Source organism: Pangasianodon hypophthalmus, chromosome 4 (genome assembly GCF_027358585.1).
Source record: "Pangasianodon hypophthalmus isolate fPanHyp1 chromosome 4, fPanHyp1.pri, whole genome shotgun sequence".
In the NCBI taxonomy this organism is placed as follows: Eukaryota; Metazoa; Chordata; class Actinopteri; order Siluriformes; family Pangasiidae; genus Pangasianodon; species Pangasianodon hypophthalmus.
Window position 1 is genome coordinate 32,486,056 of NC_069713.1, and position 20,165 is coordinate 32,506,220.

A 20,165-nucleotide genomic window follows, 5' to 3' on the forward strand; every position below is an offset into this window, starting at 1 on the left:
ATCACCCTAAAAAAGGTAAAGCAGGAATAATGTGAAAGTGATATTAGTGGGCTAAACTCTTTAGTAGAAGTACTCGATGCGATAAAGTTTGTTTTTCTGAAACCTGTGGATGAAGTGTCACAAGGTCTCAGCACAACCAATCAGTGTTTGGATTATCATATCGGTGTGCCTCTGCATGCTAAGAATACCCATAAACCCCTTCTCCACGTTTCAGTGCAAATACTGTTGAATAGGCTTCAACGTAGAAGTATGAACCAGCACTCAGATAACAACAGGAAGTGACAGCATTATGGCATTACACAGCTTTATATGCGAGTAATGGATAATGCACGGTGTCAGTCTCTGGTGATGTGAGCTCACTGGATCCGTGCTAGTCCAAGGCTAGGGAATGTTTATGTATAGCTTTCTCACAATCAGGCTACAGGGCTCATGTGCAGTGCTCAGAGGGGATCAGTCCGCCCAGAGCATCAGCATTCATTCTCATTACCACTCATACGTGGCCAGAATATGTCTGCCGGAATAGGCACCCATAATAACACGACTCCCCACAGAAATGTGACACTGCGAGCTTGGAAGAAAAATGGGAATGGGGACGGCAGCGTTTTGGAGGCATCCATGTGTGGAAACAGCTAAGCACATTTCCCTCAATGGAACCACAGGGAATTTTTTTTAAATCAAAATATACACTGCTTTTCCAGATTGCAGATTTCTAAAAGAAAAAGAAAAAACGTACAGTATAAATACATAGGGGAAATTAACACTTTTTAGCAAAATGTCTTCCAAAAATTTTTAGTTTATATTATTTATTTTATTTTTTCAGATATTCTTTAAGAACGCCTTTGACAAAAGATGAACGTATTGAAATCATTCTCATGGCTGGATCGGGAAGCTCTCGCAAGGTTGCAATGGACTTTAACAGGAAACATGGCGAGCACATCACACACACCACACTGTCACCAAACTTATTAACTAATTCAGAAAGGAAGTTGTGGAAGGAATCCCACAACTGGAAGTGTTGCGGACCAACCGAGAAGTGGACGTCCATGAACATCCACTGACGAAGACACGACCGACATGGTGCTGGAAAACACAGTCCCCTGGGTATGGAGACTTTTGGGACACCTTGTGTGTATATAATATATATAACATATTGTATTCATGCAATAATATGTGTATATGTTTGTATGTATGTATTCATGGAATAATAATAATAATAATAATAACAATAATAATAATAATAATAATAATAATAATAATAACGCCAAGCCTTCGTTGCTTGTGTGCACTTGTCTCCATGCGAGGCATCAGCTCTGGACTCACACTCAGAGTCGGTCAAAGCTGCCAACACATAACAGTTCCAGACCTGGGGTTCTTAACGAAAGACATTAATGACCGGCCTTAATGACGGGACTTAACGAGGCTCTTAATGAAGCTGCTGCAATCATTAAAGCCAGCATCGGCAGGATGATGAACGAAGAGGAAAAACAGCTCAGTGGGGAGAGGAAGAGTGTAAAAGGAGCTGGAAACACTGAGTTTCCCTTTCTCTTTCTCTCTCTCTCTCTCTCTTACTCACACATTCACGAAAGGACCACAGACAAAACCGTGTCTCAGACACAAAGCCAAGCAGATGTTTGAGCTCATTACAGTAACAATAATCATCTATACAATTACATCTGTTAGGTCTAATGTCATCTAAATGAGCTTGATGCTAAAATATAATATTTTTTAATGGGCTACAGTATCAAACAAATGATGCTATTAGAATTATACCATGTGAAAAAAAAAAGCCTGCATCAAAGGAGCCTTCAGTTTATTCAGCATCTCTTCATAGACCATAAAATCCATCCAAATTAGACCTCCTTAGTGGCAAGGACAGTTGCTAGGGAGATTGTAGAGCAGTTGTAAGGCCTTGTTCATTACCATAAGGTAATATGCTTATACTCGATTTCCCAATTTTCAGTAACCATATATCACAAATATCAGTGTCAAGCTCTAAATCACTTAAATAACTTATATGTGTATACTCAATTTCCCATTTGTGCTGCACAATAAATCACAAAAGCAGAAAATCAAGAGCCAAAAATTGCATTTTGCGTTTGTGCATTAGTCTAATGAATGTGGTTGCTTCTGCGGATATATTTTCAACCGCTGACTATCACAGATGGAGAGAATGACACTTGTGCCCTTGTGTGAAATGGGCTTTGAGTGTGCTAAACAGCAGTTCAGTGACCAGGATACTCACACACATGCACAAAAACACACACAACACACACGTATTTTAGCGTGTTATAATATTCCACGATTGCCATTTAGCCCTTGGAACTCTTACATTTAACCCTTGAGCAAGATCTCATTTTACAAGATTTTTCAGTTGCACTTTGCCCTTTCAGTGAGTAACAGGGTTGAGGTTTTTTGTTTGTTTTTTCTTTTTTAGCATAGCAAATAACCGGCAAATGTGGTTAACTAGCATCCATGCGAAAGGCATGAAGACTTTAAGTATCTGCTAATGGTTTAATTGCCAAAACCTTTTTTTTAATTAGTAAATAATCATTTTAAATTAATATTATTTATTTTTAATTAATAAGGTGTTGTACTTCCAAGGCGACATTGTCAGCTATATCACTGGAAATAAAGAAAAAGAATGAGAGAATTTTCTTCTTCCCATGATCATCAGGAAATTCAGACCCTGTTGAACATGAGATTTGGGAAATATGCCAAATATTTCATAAGGGTGGATGTGTTCAGTTAACAGGGCTGAGTGCACCTTTTTCTTAACCTAATGGATGACTCAAGGAAAAGGATTTTTTTTAAACATGAGATGTTAAAAGGATTCACACATTAATTGAAACCAAAAAAAAAAAAGATTTAAAATAAGGTATTTATATATTTAAAAAATATTTGAAGGTAAAGTGCAGTCAGCTGGGCCAGGCAAAAATGCTGTTTTTAAGTGCTGTAGATTTTACAGGTTTTTATCAAGGTTTTAAGTATTTATCAGAAACATGCACATTGTGAAGGATACTTGTATTTAAATGTCTTTTTTATCTTTAGCGTATATACAGAGTTATAAATGTGGGACAAAAATGGCACCACAAATTACAGCAACACACCACAAGGGAAACCTACCAAAGGCTTTATGTGTGATGGAAGAAAATCCTCTGCTTCTTCACATTCTGGGGAAAAAAACGAATGCGACTCGTGCTTGATGCAGCCTTGACCTCAAATCAGCTGAGACACTCATGCAGTTATGACCTCTGGTCTCCTAGACAGCCAGGCTGACTCTGCTCACCAGGGATTTAACACCAGGTCCAGACCATTTGGAAAAAGGCAAGGAGTTCTCAGCACTGTACGTGTCGATGTAGTGCCTTGTCTGATTTAAACTACAGAACATAACTTCCGTGATGTCTAGAAATACAATCATTTACAATGGCATGAAAGATACTTCAAGCTTCATATAGCATAAGGCAGTCGTATCTCCTAGCAGTGCCAGGTTTCATGAGACTGGGACAGCCATGTTGGACAAATGAGGTTCTTTCTCAGAGTCTCATTGCCATAATGAAGTGACATAGCTTGGCTCTGTTCCCATTCCCTGCCAGATGCCTGACCCCTAAAAAATTTCCCATCTGTCCATCCAGCGACTGGCAATACCACACCTGAGACTGCATCTCTGTCACAGTTCTCTGGAGGATCCTTTATCTCCCCTAGTGACACATAATTAATACGTGCCTGGCCGGCCCAACTGCATTATTAAAAGCTGTTTATTCCAGCTGAGGCGGGCACCAGACACGCTGCTCCCTACTGATGATTCTGCAGCGCGGCGGATGACTATAAACCAGACTCATGCTGTTCTGTGGGAAATGTAGCCTTGAGTTACAGCCAACATATACACACAGAACCACCACTGTGGAAACAGCCCAGCTATTTTAAGAACACTTTTTATTCACCATTTACATTTGGTCGTTTGGCTGACACTTATCTTCAATTGAGACAGGACCCAAATGAGCAGTTGAAGGTTAAGGGTCTTCCTCAAGAACACAAAAGTGGCAGCGTCGCCGTACTGGAATTTGAACTTCTAACCTTCTAATCAGTAGCTCAATGCATTAATCACTGAGCCACTTTAACAGAATCACAGTAATGTACTGGTGAGTGCTACCACCTCGCAGCTCCAAGGTCTTTGTTTTGGGCAGTGGTAGCTCAGTGGTTAAGAAAGTTGTGAGTTCAAAACCCAGGAACGCCCAGCTGCCACTGCTGGGCCCTTGTGCAAGGTCCTTGACTCTCAAATGCTTAGATGTATAAATGAGATAAACGTAAGTCACTCTGGATAATAAGGAAGTCTGCCAAATGCCATAAATTTAAATGCATGGTGAATGAAGTAATAAAAATACACAGGGATTCAGGAACTGATGTATCAAACAAGTCAAGTTTAAAAACTCATTGATTGGATACTTTAACTTTCTGAAAGTCATTTATTCATCTTCAGTAACTGCTTTATCCTGGTCAAGGTCAGGGTCAACACTGGGTGCAAGGTCGAGATACACCCCAGATGAGACACATTCCATCACAGGATTCACACACACACTTTCTCACCTAGGGGCAATGTAGAGACAGAGTCAATCCACCTACCAGCTTAGACACAAGCAGTTATCTGAGCTCAGGATCAAACCTGGGGACCGTGGAACTGTGAGGTGTCAGCGGTACCTGAGCTTTGCATCTTGGGCCATATGGTGTTATGGGCTACATTAGCTTATTTGACAGATGCCCTCTCTAGCCAGCTTTAAGCATCACGTTTTGCTGACACACAAGCAACGGAAGCCATCCCTACCACCCTGATAGCACTATACTCAATTTCAAAGTAAATTTTTCAGGGAATTGGGCAGCCTTGTGGAACACCAGGCATCTGGTATGGAGACTGTGGGATATGCAATGATATTATAGCTGTTTGGGTCTGATCAGTCAGTGTGTTAAGTGATGCGCAATGGGAAAAGGCAACACCTGTTTCTCCGCCGATTAACTGACTTCCACAGACTAACTCCTGGTCCCTTATTCCCGTAAGAATCAGAGAGTGATGGGAGCCTGAAGTTGATCTTGGATCAGCTCACTTTTGTGAAGTAATCCTAGGTGAGCACGGTTACTCTGTGCACTTTGATTTGACCGACATCAGTTTCTGAACTGTTGTAAAGGAAAGATGTTTTTTTTTTTTTTTTTCTCAGTAATGAGTGGTGATTCAGCAGTTAGACAGTGCTCCAGGGTATGGACCTTAAAAGCTCTTTCTCTGTAGGGTGAAGGAACAGAAAAAGGCTCTGATCTGACCTATTTCTTTCTGACTCGGCTTAGCCCTTGCACCAATCTCTCTCACGCCAGGCCTGTGTGTATTATTCATGGACGTTATTGCTCTACATTATTACTTCAAGCACTCTCCTACTTACTGCTGTCATACTCTGCACACTGCCATGAATTATTTATAATCAAAAGACAATTCGGACGCAAGATTATGCAAATCATAATCAGCTGATGTATGAAAGGACACTGGGTGATCGTGTGAGTCGCAGGCTTTTTTTTTCTTTCTCTGATGACTCTGGAGATATATGACTTACATAATGTCTTTAACAGATAGCAAAAGGCCTCTTTATACAGGGCACAGCTCGAACACCCACCAGCCAAAAAGCAAATAAAACACATAAATATGCACATCACAAAGTTGTTAGTTATTTATTTATTTGGAGTGGCTGTCCAATTATTTGTTAATTGGCCCTGCATTTTATTATCTTCATAATGAAGCAGTATAATTCATTAGCCATAAGACATGTTTTTGAGCTGTTTATTAATTTTTAAGTAAGTTACGCTTATGTACATACATACTGGTGACATGATGGTGCTGTATGTTCCTCTCTCTTTGTGCCTCTCTCTCTCTCTGACAGAAAGTGGATAATCAGTCTCAGCTCTGAGGGCAGCAAGTAAATACTAGTCTAAAGGAACAGGATTTCTAAACCTAAAGTTTTTCCTTAAAATCCATTAGCCATCTCTGACCTTTACTTAATGTCTAAAGATGGCCATGTCACAGTTATTCTACTGCCATGTGCTTTTTCGATCATACAGAATTTGCCTGATATGGTAATATTTTCCATTTTGCAAGACAGAATAGTCTAGACTAAATTTTGGAATTCACCCTCCCATCCACCAGGGGGAGCTGTAACACCTGAACACCACCTTGTGCACATGAGAGCCTGAAAGGTGGTGATGTATGATGCAATATTCGCCATTGACAGTGCCGACATCCCGCAAGTGATTAGTTTTTTTCCTTCCCTCGTGTTCATATCAGATTAAGAGAACATGATATGGAGCTTAGCAGCTTGTAACTACAGTGGAAGCCACAGTTGTCCTGTCCTCTTCTTGCTTCTTTCTACTTTAGTGAGTGGACTTGTCTTTTAAGTGAGACTTTCTAAATTGTGAGGCTTCGTAGCGTCTCGAGTCGTCCCTTGTGAGCAGTAAGGAACTAGTTTGCTAGTCACTTTCCATTGTTCTATACAAACATTAATCTCTACATGCCCTAGAGAGCTGAACGTTCTTTCTTTGCAGTGTTGGTGGTACATACTGCTCATTTTTCCCCGCACTGTGTCAGTTCCCACCTATGCTTTTCCTCCTTTAAATGTATTTCCCATTTGGGAATAATTAGCTAGCTAGTCGAGCTTGTGGTTTGAATTGCTAGCATCATACAGTGGTAATTTGTAGGCATAGAATGCACTAGTATTTGCTAAACCAGCTAATTAGAATCATTGGATTCTTGCTAATTTGTTAGCTGTTTGTTTCGGAGTGGATAATCCTTCCACAGTTAGGTTGGAATGCCTCCACAGTGTGCACTGTATCCAGAGTTGGGAGCAACTAATAACCCTGCTGTAGGGCTTGGAAGGTGAAGTTGGCCACTGGCTGTGCTCTTACTGCCTTGGAACGGACAAGCAAGTGTGTCATCCCCTGTGCTGGCGTGGTGACCAGTACATCAAGACCTGCAGATAAAAGACTAGACCAGGACTTCTTAACTGAAGTCCTAGAGAGCCCCTTTCCTGCACCGATTGAAGCATTCCTTACTGTGGTCACAATTAGCCAAACTCATTAACAGCATAATAATTAGCTGATCAGTTGGATCAGGGGGAAATCTTCAAATTGTGCAGGGCAGGGAGTCCCCAGGACTGGAGTTAATAACCCCTGTGCAAGACATATCAACAACTTGGCAGCCATCAAGCCTCAGCTGAAGTCAATGATCCAGTGTAAGTCAGAGGTTTGCACTTCTCAACAGAGTCCTTTTATGTCTCAGAGGAGAGCAAGGATGCAAGGATGGTCTACACCTGCATCTGAGAGTGTTGAGTATCTGGGGAGGGATATGGTTCTGACCCTGCCAGCTCACATGTGCCCATGACGGGCTCTAAGCTAGTTTTTACAGCCATGCTAATAATGACTGTGACAGCAGGGTTTTCTATGCTACAGTGTATGGACTTTATTGTCATCTTTAATAAGGAAATTCAGGTAAGCCCCAGCTCCGCCTGCTTTATGGCAAACACTATGGATAATATGATGAATCTGCGAGATGTTTTGCAAGGTGCAGGACCTCGCCTTAGTGCTGGAGTCCCTTAAAGAGCTAAGAGAGTGGAGAAGTTGTATTCTCTATTGAAAAGCTTAGCATGCATTGGTGGCCAGATGACTCTGGTGTGACCTTTTAGCTGAATCCAGGTTTTCTGCCCAAGATCTTATCACTTTGTGAATTTATTGATCTTACAGCCTTCAGTGAGCATGAGTATAATGTATAATGTTCCATGCTGTGCCAGGTACACTAAAGTATGACCAAAAGTATATGGACACCTGACCATCACCTGTATGTGCTAGCTGAACATCCCATTCCAAATCCATGAGTTGTAACATGGATTTGGCCCCACATTTACTGCTATAACAGCCTCCACTCTTCTGGGAAGCTTTCCACTAGATGTTGGAGCGTGGCTGTGGGGATTTGTGTTCATTCAGCTACAAGAGCATTAGTGAGGTCAGGCGCTGATGTTGGGATGTCGAGGAGGTCTGGGGTTCAGTCGGTGTTCCAGTTCATCCCAAAGGTGTTCAGTGGGGTTGAGGTCAGTGAGTTCTTCCACTCCAACCTTCACACACCATGTCTTCATGGAGCTCGCTTTGTGCAGAGGGGCATTGTCATGCTGGAACAGGTTTGAGTCTCTTAGTTCCAGTGAAGGGAAACTGTAATGTTACAGCACACAGAGACCTTCAAGACAATTGTGTCCACATAAAATGTGCATATGGGAATGATGGTCAGATGTCCACATACTTTTGGTCATATAGTGTAAATAAAATGGAAAAATCTACAAAAAGTTTGCAAATCTCTCCTCTTTCTGGGATAATATCTCTGTTCTTGTAGCTAGTCTCTGGTCTAATGAGCCGTCTTAAGCCAAGTAATCAGCTTTGCTACAGTTGGGTTTTTTATGTAAAATACTTTGCTGGATGCACATCTGGACCAAGGCAATGACTGCGGTATGACAGCAGCATTTATACACTGTAAAACCTAACAGTGGAAAGTGACTAAATGAAATGAATAATCGCTACTCAAATGTGTTTAAATATCATATTTACTTATCTGAATTAAGTTTTTAATTTTACTTAATTTTAAGTAAGTACCATTCCTGTGAATCAAGTTTTAATTACTCAAATAAAATTAATTTAAACCTAGACCAAATCATCTCTTTTCAAATTTCACCTCGTACACACACAAAAAAAAAAAACCTCAATTCAGTTAGTTAACAAACAGTGAAAAATATACACCAGAGATATTAAATTATTATTTGTAAAAGGTCTAGTTTTATGAAACCTCTTCTTTATAAAGATCAGGATAAGTGACTGTCATGAACTGAATGGTGACAAGTTACCTTTAATGCTTGACTAATTAATGATTGGTTCATGGCTACTCATATACTAATCCAATAAAATCACATCAAATGTATTTTAGTTGTTTTATTTTGGCAGAGCGGTGGGTCCGGGGGTCGATCCCGGTGTCAGGTGACAGTCGGTGTGGAGTTTTACATGCTTTCCCCATGTCCATGCCAGTAGGAGAATTGGATAAGATGAACTGCCATGAGGATAAAGTGATTACTGAGAGTGAGTGAACTGTTTCATTTATTAACATAGCTTTATATGCAAAAGAGCATTTAAAAAATTTACTTAATTAGTTCTTAGTAGATTTAAGTAAGTGTACCAAAATAAGTAAACTCAAATGTTTATAAGTTAGCTGTACTCAAAGCAAACAATTTTTAAACTTCAATGGTTTAAAGCTATTCGTTTCCTTAAGTGATTTGAGTAGACGTAATTCGTCAGGGTTTATAGTTTAGTTAATACTCAATCATACGTCGTTACGTGACCTTGCTGGGAAATCTCAGCATGGATCCCAGCACACATGGTATTCATGTGTTCTACACCACATCTGGCAGCGACATACATGAAACCGTCGATTGAACGGCTCATGATACATAACTAACATTGCCACATATTAATGTCACATGAAACCGCATGGAACGGCTTCGAATAAGATCACAGTTGTTATGAATGGCTTGTGATGATGATAAAAATAAACACACACACAAAGTATACATGGAGAGGGAGCACTGTGAGAGTTGAGTGTTCCTGTTGAATTTCAGCAATAATACAGTAGGCCCCCCACTCGCTGCTTACGTTTAACTTCTATATGCAGACTAGAAATGCCTTTCAGTTTCGTCTCCACAGAGATTTGTAATAAAATGGTATTTAACACAATTGTACTCTTCTGCTGCCCTTTCCTGTCTCACTCATACAGCCCTGCTCTATCTCCATTATTTTTCATGTTATCTCTTTCCAGCTATATATCCTTATGATAATGCTCACACTCACACTCACACACACACACAAAACTTCATAATGTTTGAGGTCTGTAGAAACCTGTGTTTTTCATTTCTCACATTTTTCATTGCTCCATTTCTCTTTGTCATTCATATTTGCAGCACTTTCTCTTTTCATTGCTTTCTATTGTGACTGTAATTTCCTGCTATTTGCCCGAGACTCTTCTCTTCTACCTCATTCAGATATTCTGCTAATCCAACTTACTTTACTATTTTAATACACATTCTGCCATCTTGCCTCTCCGTGTCCCTCTCTCTGTCCTTGTCAGCGTCTCTTCATCCCTAATTGCTCCTTCGCTCCTGCTGAGTTCAAGCCTTGAGGCTAAATATTTTTCACAGTGAGAGAAAGTGAAGAAAAACACAAACTAGTTTGTTGAGAGTCATCCTTGAATTATCTCTCATGATCTCTCTCACAGCAGGTGTCTGTTGTCGCTGTGGCCTCAACACAGTCTGTCTTGCTCTCCTCTTCCAACTCTTTCTAATAGCATGTGATTGTCAGTGTGTGCAGCAAACTAAAACTGTGTGTTGGGCAAGAGTTTAAAAACAAAAGGGTACTGGCCATATGTGTCACACTGATTGCACAAACCACTTGCATACAAACACAATCAATTAAACAGCCAATGGAGCCAGCACCTAACCCTGCAACACGTGATGTCGTGTTCTGGTTGAATGGACAGAAGCAACACAAATACATTAGTGTGCAACACAAATTTTTGTGTGTTTGTGTAGATAAATAGATAGATAAATAGATAGATAAAAGAATGGCTAGAAAAAATGGGTAGGGTGAAGGGCTGGGTGGACAGATGGGTGGAAGAATAGATGGATGGTTTGATGGATGATGAATGGGTGAATGGCTGGGTGGGAGGATAGATGGATGGGTAGAACAATAGATGTGGGTAGATGGATGGATGGATGGATTGATGGATAGGTGAATAGATGTGGGTAGAAAGATGGATGAGTGGTTAGATGGATGGCTGGATGGATGGCTGGATGGATGGGTAGAAGGACAGATGGGTGGATGGATGGACAATGGATCGATTGGTGGGTAAATGGATAGGAAGATGGGTGGAAGAACAGATGGTTGATGGATGGAGGTGGGTGGATGGATGGATTGAAGGAAGAATAGATGGGTAGGTAGAGGGATGGATGGTTGGATGGCTGGGTAAAAAGATAGGTGAAGAATAAATGGGTGGACAGGTGGTTGGTTGGTTGGTTGGATGGATGGATGAATGACTGGTAGAGAGAATAGATAAATGGGTTGATGGATGGATTAGTAGGTGAATGAATAGAAGAATGGGTAGGTGGATGGATGGGTGGATGAATGGATTGATGGAGTGAACAAGGCAACTGGCTGTGACATTACACCTTAGTGCCTTCATGTGGTCATGTCACCTGACATGTGACACCTGTCAGATATAGTAGTGTCTCACATCTGATCACACACACACACACACACACACACACACTCAGATGTTCACATGCTCTGCTAACATCAAGACGGGACATGCTGGATCTTACGCACCACAAACATTAGGTCTTTACACTTTATATGAGTGGAGAGAGAACAGAAGAAGCTTCAGTCTTTAGATCAACAGAAATATTAAAACTGTTGAGAATGTAGTGATAATTGGGACACCAGAATAAAGACCTTAGTCAGGCTCGCTTAAACTCGAGATTAATCCCTTGATAGCCCTCTAACAGGCAAATTTACAGTATATACATAAGCATCATGTCCATGACTGAGCTACATCAAATTATTCACAGTCGTGGCAATTATGTAGCAGTTCTATAAATATCAGTGGGGAAAAAAGCCACAGAATTCATATTAGAGGATGCAGAGAGTGTACCGGTGCACTAATTGAGCTAAAAATACTACAAATTACTACTTCAGCTAATGTGGAATGGTTCATGGAATGCATTTCAACCCTTAAAAAAACACTAATCTACAAGAAATTGAATTTTTTTTTTTTTCTAGGGGTGAGAAAACCACTGTTGAAGTGCTTTGTGTGCTTTAATTTAAAGCCTTGTGACTTAGACCATACAACTTGCCAACAGCACAGAATGTCATTGGGTGTAATTTTCACTAATGAGGTCCAGGGGGAACAATGGAGGAAAACGCTCAGGTCATTTTTGACATACCTTTTATCTTAAGGTTTAAGTTTAGGTCACTGGAGGGAAAAAGTCTACACTCCATAATAGCTGGAATAGTCCAAGAAGCAAAGCAGTGTGTCATTGGCACAGGGATACGTTACTCTTGGGATGCTTGGGACATTTCGCTTCCACTTTTTCATATTCGCAGGTTTGTCCCCACCACTTTTTTTTTGAAATTCTAGTTAGTAGTCTGGTGCGGAACGTGATCTAAACGATTTCTAAATGTACAGCTAGCTGTAAAGTAAACAATATTCTAGCAGGTCAGTCTTTTTTGGGAGTGGTTTTTGCGTCGCACACAGAATTTATTGTACCATGAATTTATTTATTTATAGAAAATTACAAATATAAAAGTGTCATGAATGTGGATTTAAAGGACAAGTCTTTATACCAGTTATATTAGGAGAAGTCTCAAAGGTTCTGTGCAGAATCCTACAACAGAGTGTTTTCCATATCCAGTGAACCAGAACAAAAAACATTTCAAGAACCCAAAGAGTTTAGCTGTCACACTTGGGTGCACTTTCTTCTTCAAAGCATCCATCATTCATTCTGAGGAACTATTTAAAAACTAGCGTGAATTCAAACGCTAGTAGGAATGGAAGCGTATCTCTACCAATGTCATCGTTCTTCATCGTTCATCCTCATCATTCTAGTCCCAGAAACTTTTCAAAGTAAAGTTACATCCATGGTTACTGGAACAGCATGCTGAAGGAAAGCATGATATGTGCTTGTGTAGCCTGATATTTCTGTTTCTTGATTGCACAAGTGGTTTCAGCAGAGTTGCAAGAAAAATGACCATCTAAAACTCTGCTTTGCTCGTCACAACTTTCCCGAATTTCCAGCGCCCTACAGAGTTCCTGTATCCTTAGGTTTTTCTGGCATGGAAATTAAATAGGAGTTATGGAGTAGATGGGCAGGTAGACAATATAATGAATGAATAAAGGGAAAAATAAAGGGAAAAATTTGAACCGCTCCCCTCTCCCTAAGCCTCAAGAAATAATCAGAAAGCATGCACATCACATTAGCATGTACTTTGTTATTTGTGCTAATAAGCAGATGTGTGTGTTTGGAACAATGGTAGATAAACTTCCCGACACACCAACACAACACTCAAGGATGTAGAAATTGGTCAATTTTGCATCAAGAAACCGACTTCTGAGAGGGGGGTGGGCTTTAAGGGAAGCAGGAGTGGGTGGATGTAGAATCAAGTTTCTTTCATGTTCTTCAGTGTTCGTGGCTGAAGCATGAGACTTGCAACCAACTAAACATAGTCAATATTGTCAATATGCCTCCTCTCTCTCATATCCACTGTCCGCTAATTCCTAATGGTGCACTGGGTTTGCTTTTCTCAAAACAGTCCTCTTATTCTCAACTTGTACAGCATGTCCAATTCCACTGAGCTCAGGTGGATATGTCGAGATATTAGCACTGCAGGGATTCCATTAAGCAACTGGAGAAGCAACAAGCGCAAAAAAAGGAAGACAAGTGTACAGTTTTGTTTTCCAATCATGAAATGCTGTATGGCTGCCTCAGGCAAACACACAATATCATGCTCGTTCATTTACTCAGCTCATAAACTCTCTTGCCTTTACATTTCACACATGGACAAAAAGACAAAGAGAGTAGAAATGGAGACTTTCTCAAGGCTAAGCAAATTCTCTAATCAGCTAGCCAATTCAACCGCTTCACATTTTTTCTTCTTCTTCTCATAACAGCCTCAGTTCCCTCCATTCCTCAAGCTCCAGTTTGTCTCTGGAGAATCAGAGCCTTAGTACATTTAGGCATGAGTCATAGAAGATAGTACCCAGAGAAATTATGGGTTCCTGCTCTGTGTTTTCCTGCCCTACCCCTGTGCCCTTGATTGCCTGCCAGAGGTACAATTTTAATAGTTCATCACCATGTACACTGTAGTTTTAAACAGCACTGAATCAGGGTCTAAATTAATGGACTGATTATAATATTATTTTCCAACCTGCTGGGGCTGGCCTCTGCTGAGAGTCAAATTGACAGAGATTGACAGAAAAAATGGCTGGATTAATCGGTCTAATGGCATTAACATTGCTCTGAAAGAGATTAATCAGAGCCCTCTATGGGAGATCTTTTTTTTAAGTTACAAAGCAATGAAAGTTAAATATAAATTTGTTATCCTCCATAGGCATCACAGAATGCAGTAACCTTTTAATGCCTTGCTGTCTAATTATTTCATTTCAAGTCATTAAGTAGTAATTCAGTTATCCAGATGTGTAGGAAATCAATGGCAGTTAAAAGTCACCAGGGAAGTGTAGTTAATATGCAATCATGAATTGGCAATTGGCAAAAGACATGCTCAGAATAACAGAATAATATATATACATATGAGTCATAAGTTTTTTTTTAACTTACCCTTCCAATGAGAACAGGTTCAGGACCAGCGTACTCCTCAATAACAAAAAACTGGTTCCAGATCCAACTCCGTCTGCTTCGCGATCGAGACCCATCACTTTCCTTTGGACTCCACCCTTTACCTCCGTCCTCCTCCATCTCCTGGAACACGAGGCCATGGCCACCATGCAGAGGCCAGGTGACCGACGGCTCCCAAACATCCTCCTTGTCCATGCCTTCACCATCTGGATTTGGTCGCAGTTGCAGAATGTGACTATCTTCGACAAAATCTGAAGCTTTACTTATCGGTTCCTGAGTGACATTAATTTCCATTCCTGGAGCAGACATGTTTTGACTTGATTCCTTAACGGTTCTCTCAGTCTGTGAGTCGAGAAAGTAGCTCTTGTCTGAGACTGCCTGAGAAGGTGCGTGTGATGTTCCTTCATGCACAATCACAGAGATATTGGTATGACTAGTAAAAGGAATGGCCTCTATGTTGGCCATGAGTTCACTTTGGGGTGTTGATGCCACATGGGTTAAGTGGTGTTTGCTCTTCGCAGTAGCTATAGACTCAGCCTCTGTCTTCTTCTCTTCATCTTTTGAATTTGGATTGAGATTGCTAACTGGCCTCCTGAAAATATGAACTGGACTGACATTAGGATTCGTGATGGTGCTTGACTGTGGCTCAACAGAGAGTCCTAAAGTCTTGTTATGATTATCAGATTCATGTACAGCTGGAGATACAGAACCGTCTTGTCTTTTTATTTTGGGTTCCTCCAGTTGCCCATGATCCATATCGATCAAATCTCTCTTCCTACTGTGACTAATCTTATTCTGGAAGGTCAGACCATTCTGGAGTTGGGAATTTACAATTCGCACAAGGTTGTCTTTAGAAATAAGCTTCAATACGCCAAAGTTTCCTGTCAGGTTTAATTTATGAGGCGAATCCAATATCACTCCCTTCGGATCTATGGCATTATTAAGAAGCCCAGGGCTTGGCCTCGCTCTAAATCTCGGCTGTGATTTGTATCTGGTTCTGTTGAAGTGCAAACTGGAGTCTATTTTGCGGCGAACTGGAATTCCCTTATCAACTCTTCCACGTTTCAGGATTTCAGCGTTTTTAGTGTTATTCTTTAACCTGCGGGTCTCAAGCAAATCTCTGGTACTATCAACTGCTTTGAGTACCCTTGAGTCCATTTTAGTGGAGTCCTCATTCTCCTGCTGAGAATATTTAGCATTAAAGTCATGCAGTTCTTCCTGGTTTGTGACTAAAAGAGCTTCATTGGTCTGCTCAGCTTCAGAGTGACCTACAAACTTATCATCCACTTTGTCAGCACTAATCAGTTCCTTTAGCCTAACTAGTGGCACTCCACTCTTCTCCAAACTTGGTTGGTCCCACTGATTGGTCACCCCGTGCAATTGCGAGTGAACTGGACTCAGTCCTCTCCTTCTCACAACCTTTGTGACTGGCTCTGCCCTTACAATCCCCTCCCATAGGCAGAGGGACATCAGTAGCAGAAGTCTTCGGTCAGGCATGTTGAGTGATCGCAAACTGTGCTTTATTAATTGAAGTGACAGTAAATAGAAGGGTATGCTTGTTTTCTGGTTGTCTTCATTCTTTCATCAGCACCTCTCTCCTTGTACAACCTGTCTTTACTCCTCCATTACCCGTCCTTCACCAGTGCTGGAGGGCAGGTGTCAGTCACACGGCCCCTATTTCTTTTCTTCCACAGTATCTCCTTCTTCTGACAAAAAAAAATCTTCACTCAGTTTCCCATGAAGGCTTGATCGCCCTGAGTGGAAAGATAAAGATAATTATGTTAAAACTTTAATCACGTCGCTATGTTAATTAAACGTGGATTGGCACAGCGAGGGGAGCCGAACACACAGGCTGACAGGCCAATTCATTAACTTTGGAACAATCACAGCACACTGAAATCATCAAACTCAGTGTCTTATCTTAATCAGCACTGGCACGCTGTTACTATGGCACATATGTGACCCTGCCTATGCTTCATCTTGCTTACTAATTTCACAGTAACACTGTGGTGATAAGCTTTGGGGCATGTGGTAAGCTTTAAAAGCATCATCATTTTGTGCTGCCCATTTTTTTTTTTTTTTTTTTTTTTTTGTGGAGGCTACAGTGTTAATGTAGCAGATATAATGAATTGTGCATTAATTGGGTATTCTCTGTGGTAAGGTGAGTGCGCTGTAGGCTGTTTTGTATGGCTCTGTGTATTAGATTTGAAGGTGAAAAGTGGCATGGATAAAATTGGAGTGTATGTTGCTGCATTGGTTGCAGATGTACAGTATCATAATCAGACAAGAAACTTCTAATAAAAACTTTGACTAGAAACTAAAACTAGATAGCAGACAACGGGGCATCATTTATCAAACTTTTAGTAAAGTTTCCGTAAGCTAAATGCAAAAAAATTTGGTCTTGGGAAAGTTTCGGAAACGCTGATTTTCTTCGTACTCGCACGTGATCACCTGTGATACGCATGTAGTGACACCCATAAAACTCCATAAAAGTTCAAGTGCACAGACAGCTAGGAGCATGAAATGAACAATGAGGATGAAGAACTGAAATGCAGAACAGAAAGTTATTCTGACTCTCTTCTATGGCAATAAAAATAGTAAATAATACTGTATATAATATGAATAATAATAAGCGAGATCTTCTGTCTTCTGAGGTGTTTGTTTACGGTTTATTTATACAGCGCCGCTTCTTTTGTCATAACTGAATGATTAGTTTTATTTGTCTTTATTTATGGGTTTGTGTTGGCTAGCTTTCTTTATTTTTATATTCTTTAATTAATGAGACGAATCATTTTCACTAAATATTCTCGATAGTACTGTTAGTTTCCTGAACTAGCATGAGGATGTGTTTTTGATCAAAACTCTAAAGCTCTTCTGTAAGTCGCTCAGGAAAAGGGCGTCTGCTAAACGCGGTAGACGTAATAAAAAGAAGCAATTTAACCTCGATAGTATATTCCAGATATACAGTTGTAGTAATATACAAATTGTATGATTTGAGGTCAGTCGAGGTTTACATTGGTTGGTCTTGTTGTACGGAAATTTAACCACACTCGGGAGCACAAGTAAGATACGAACGTTTTTTTTCCCCCGAATTTATGGGATTTTCAAATGATTTACAAATACATCTAGTTCATGTTCGGCTTCTTAAATGAAGCCCATCGTCCAATCAAAGAACAGATGACAGAATTTAGGGTTTGTTTGTTTTAAAGAAAGGGTTACAACTGTTCTGTTTGGTATTCAGGGGAAACAAGGCATGACTGCATTAGAGCATTACAGACTTGGGGGAAAAAAATTAGAACTCACGAATGCAGATGTTTATCTGCCTTTAAATGTGTGTGCTTTGTAATCATTTGCCCCACTCCATCCTTATTATGCCATCAATGCAACGTAATAGTTTCATTTTCAAGCTGTTGATAGATTTTAGATTTAGCCCTACCATCTGATATCACCATCAGCGTCACTGATTATAACGTACGTATTTGTTTTTTTGAGACCTGGACAGAATAATGGAAAAGAGAAAACAGTGACAGTTTAAAGATTAACACAATTTGCAGCAAGTCAAACTACATTTCTTTTTTAGCACTGTGTTTTTTTTTTTGTTTTTTTTTTCAGTGATTCAGTCATTCATGGAAGCTGAGGAGTGATACAGTATTTATTGGTAATGCTACTGTTTGAAGGCCAGGACGATATATCAGGTAAAATATTTAAAACATACTATCATGCTGTCACTGAAAGAAATGACATTGTGTCGTCAATGACCGTTTGAGAGCAAAACAACTTTATAACGCAGTGAGGAAAGTTATGTGTTTGGGAAATATGACGTGCTAGGCTGAGTGTGTAGTGCTGTAGGGTATGTTTGTACCATGTTCCACTGGGTGCCATGTCGTCTGTTGTGCTGTATGACACTCGAGGACTTGCAGTGAGACCCTGTCATGGCATCCAGCGAAGCATGACTGAGATCCCTCAAGATCTGCCTTCACCCCTTCTCCTCCTCCTCCTCCTCCTCCTCCATTCTTCATTCCCCCTCCTTTTTTCTCACTCCCTTGCTTGTTCACACACACTTTTCCACTTTCATTCTCAATCAAAATCTCTCCCCACATTTGTAAAAAGCCTTTCGCGTTCCTTCCTCTTAAATTCGCTCTCACCACCTCACCCACTCACCACCTGTCCCTCTGTGTCTCGCCATCTTACATTCTGTTCTCCTCTCTCTCTCTCTCTGTATTGTTTAAATATGCAGTCCTATATATCTCCTCTCCATCTCCTATCCATGGCTACCTCTGTGTCAATCACGCGCCTGCCTTAACCTCTCTCGCCCTCTGTATTCCGTCTCTTGCTTCAATCAATCAGCATCTTCTCAGCCGCTCGGGTGACACTGACGGCTTGCCTAGCACCGGCATCGAGGCCAGAGCTAAACTCATGGCGGTGAATTTTTACATCGTGTCAAAGATTTATGCATGGATTTCAAAAGGCAAACCGAACATGTTACTTTATTCTACAAAAAGCTCCATCAGGACCAGATTTTCCGATTTTCTTTCTTCTTCTTTTTTTCTTTCAGATGCTTTCTACTTGCTTATTCAAATAACGCTCAAAATGCAACCAGGTAAAATAGGCACCGGGAACACTAACAGTGGTGCTTCAAGCGCTTATTAGAGCACAATCACGATTAGTAGTAGTTTAATCCATTGCTTCTTTATTGGCAGAACTTGCTGGTAGGTGGCTGTTCAGCTGACAAGGACACCTGGTTAACTGGCTGGAGGCGAACACTGAGCCAGCATACTGATGCTGTCAAGTTGAACATGTCTACCATGCCCAGTTTTGTGTGTGTGTGTGTGTGTGTGTGTGAGAGACATTCCTTTCAGCGTATGATTCTCCTGAGGCAGTTAAATAGAAGTGCAGGTCTGTAGGGTGCGACTGTATGACAGCATGCAGTTAGTAGAGTGCTGTTATTACAGATAGGCTTCTGTTTCTACTGATATGTAAGTGTGTGTGTGTGTGTGTGTGTGTGTAGACCTAAGAACATCTGATTACTTTACTTTCAACATTTCACACTGCTTTCTACAGCTTCTCTTACACCCTCCGGACATCTTGAGTATCTCACTGAACTGATTAATTGGGGCCATAAACATCTTAATTAATTTTTCTCTTCCCTGGGCCTCAAATTCAAACGATCTCCTGGTTCATTAGTATTGGAGGCAGATCCTCGTCATTGATCCGTAGTGCAGTGAAGGCTGTCACCAACTTAACGAGACTGCAAATTTTAATTACGAATCGCCTTTTCACTCTTTCTTGCTGTCTACTCCCTCTACATCCAGATACAACATTCTCATGAAAAGCATTCAAATAAAGCTAAAGCACAAAATAAATTAAATAAAAGTACATTACTTTCCACACATATATACAGTCAGGTCCATAAATCTTTGGACATTGGCAAAGTTATTGTTATTTTAGCTGTCAGTATATTGGAGTTAGTAATAACGGATATGAACTTTCACCTTTAATTTGAGGGTAATAATATCCAAATCGGGGGAACGGTGCAGGAAATACATCACTTTTTATATGTGGTCCCCTTTTTAAGGGACCAAAAGTAATTGGCTGCTCAGCTGTTTCATGGCCAGGTTATTCCCTCATTATTTTGCTTACAAGTAAGCAGATAAAAGGTCTAGAGTTGATTTGTTGTTGAAGTGTGGCATTTGCATTTGGAAT

General features: G+C 40.5%; 1 protein-coding gene across 1 annotated transcript in view; it reads right to left on the reverse strand.

Moving 5' to 3' along the window:
• LOC113540461 (uncharacterized) overlaps positions 1–20,165 on the reverse strand; it is a 122,612-nt gene that overhangs the window by 58,454 nt on the left and 43,993 nt on the right. The window contains exon 2 of the mRNA XM_026936968.3: positions 14,445–16,216. Coding sequence (XP_026792769.3) covers positions 14,445–15,959 — 1,515 coding nt within the window. The 5' untranslated portion in view covers positions 15,960–16,216. The remainder of the gene's footprint in view (positions 1–14,444; positions 16,217–20,165) is intronic.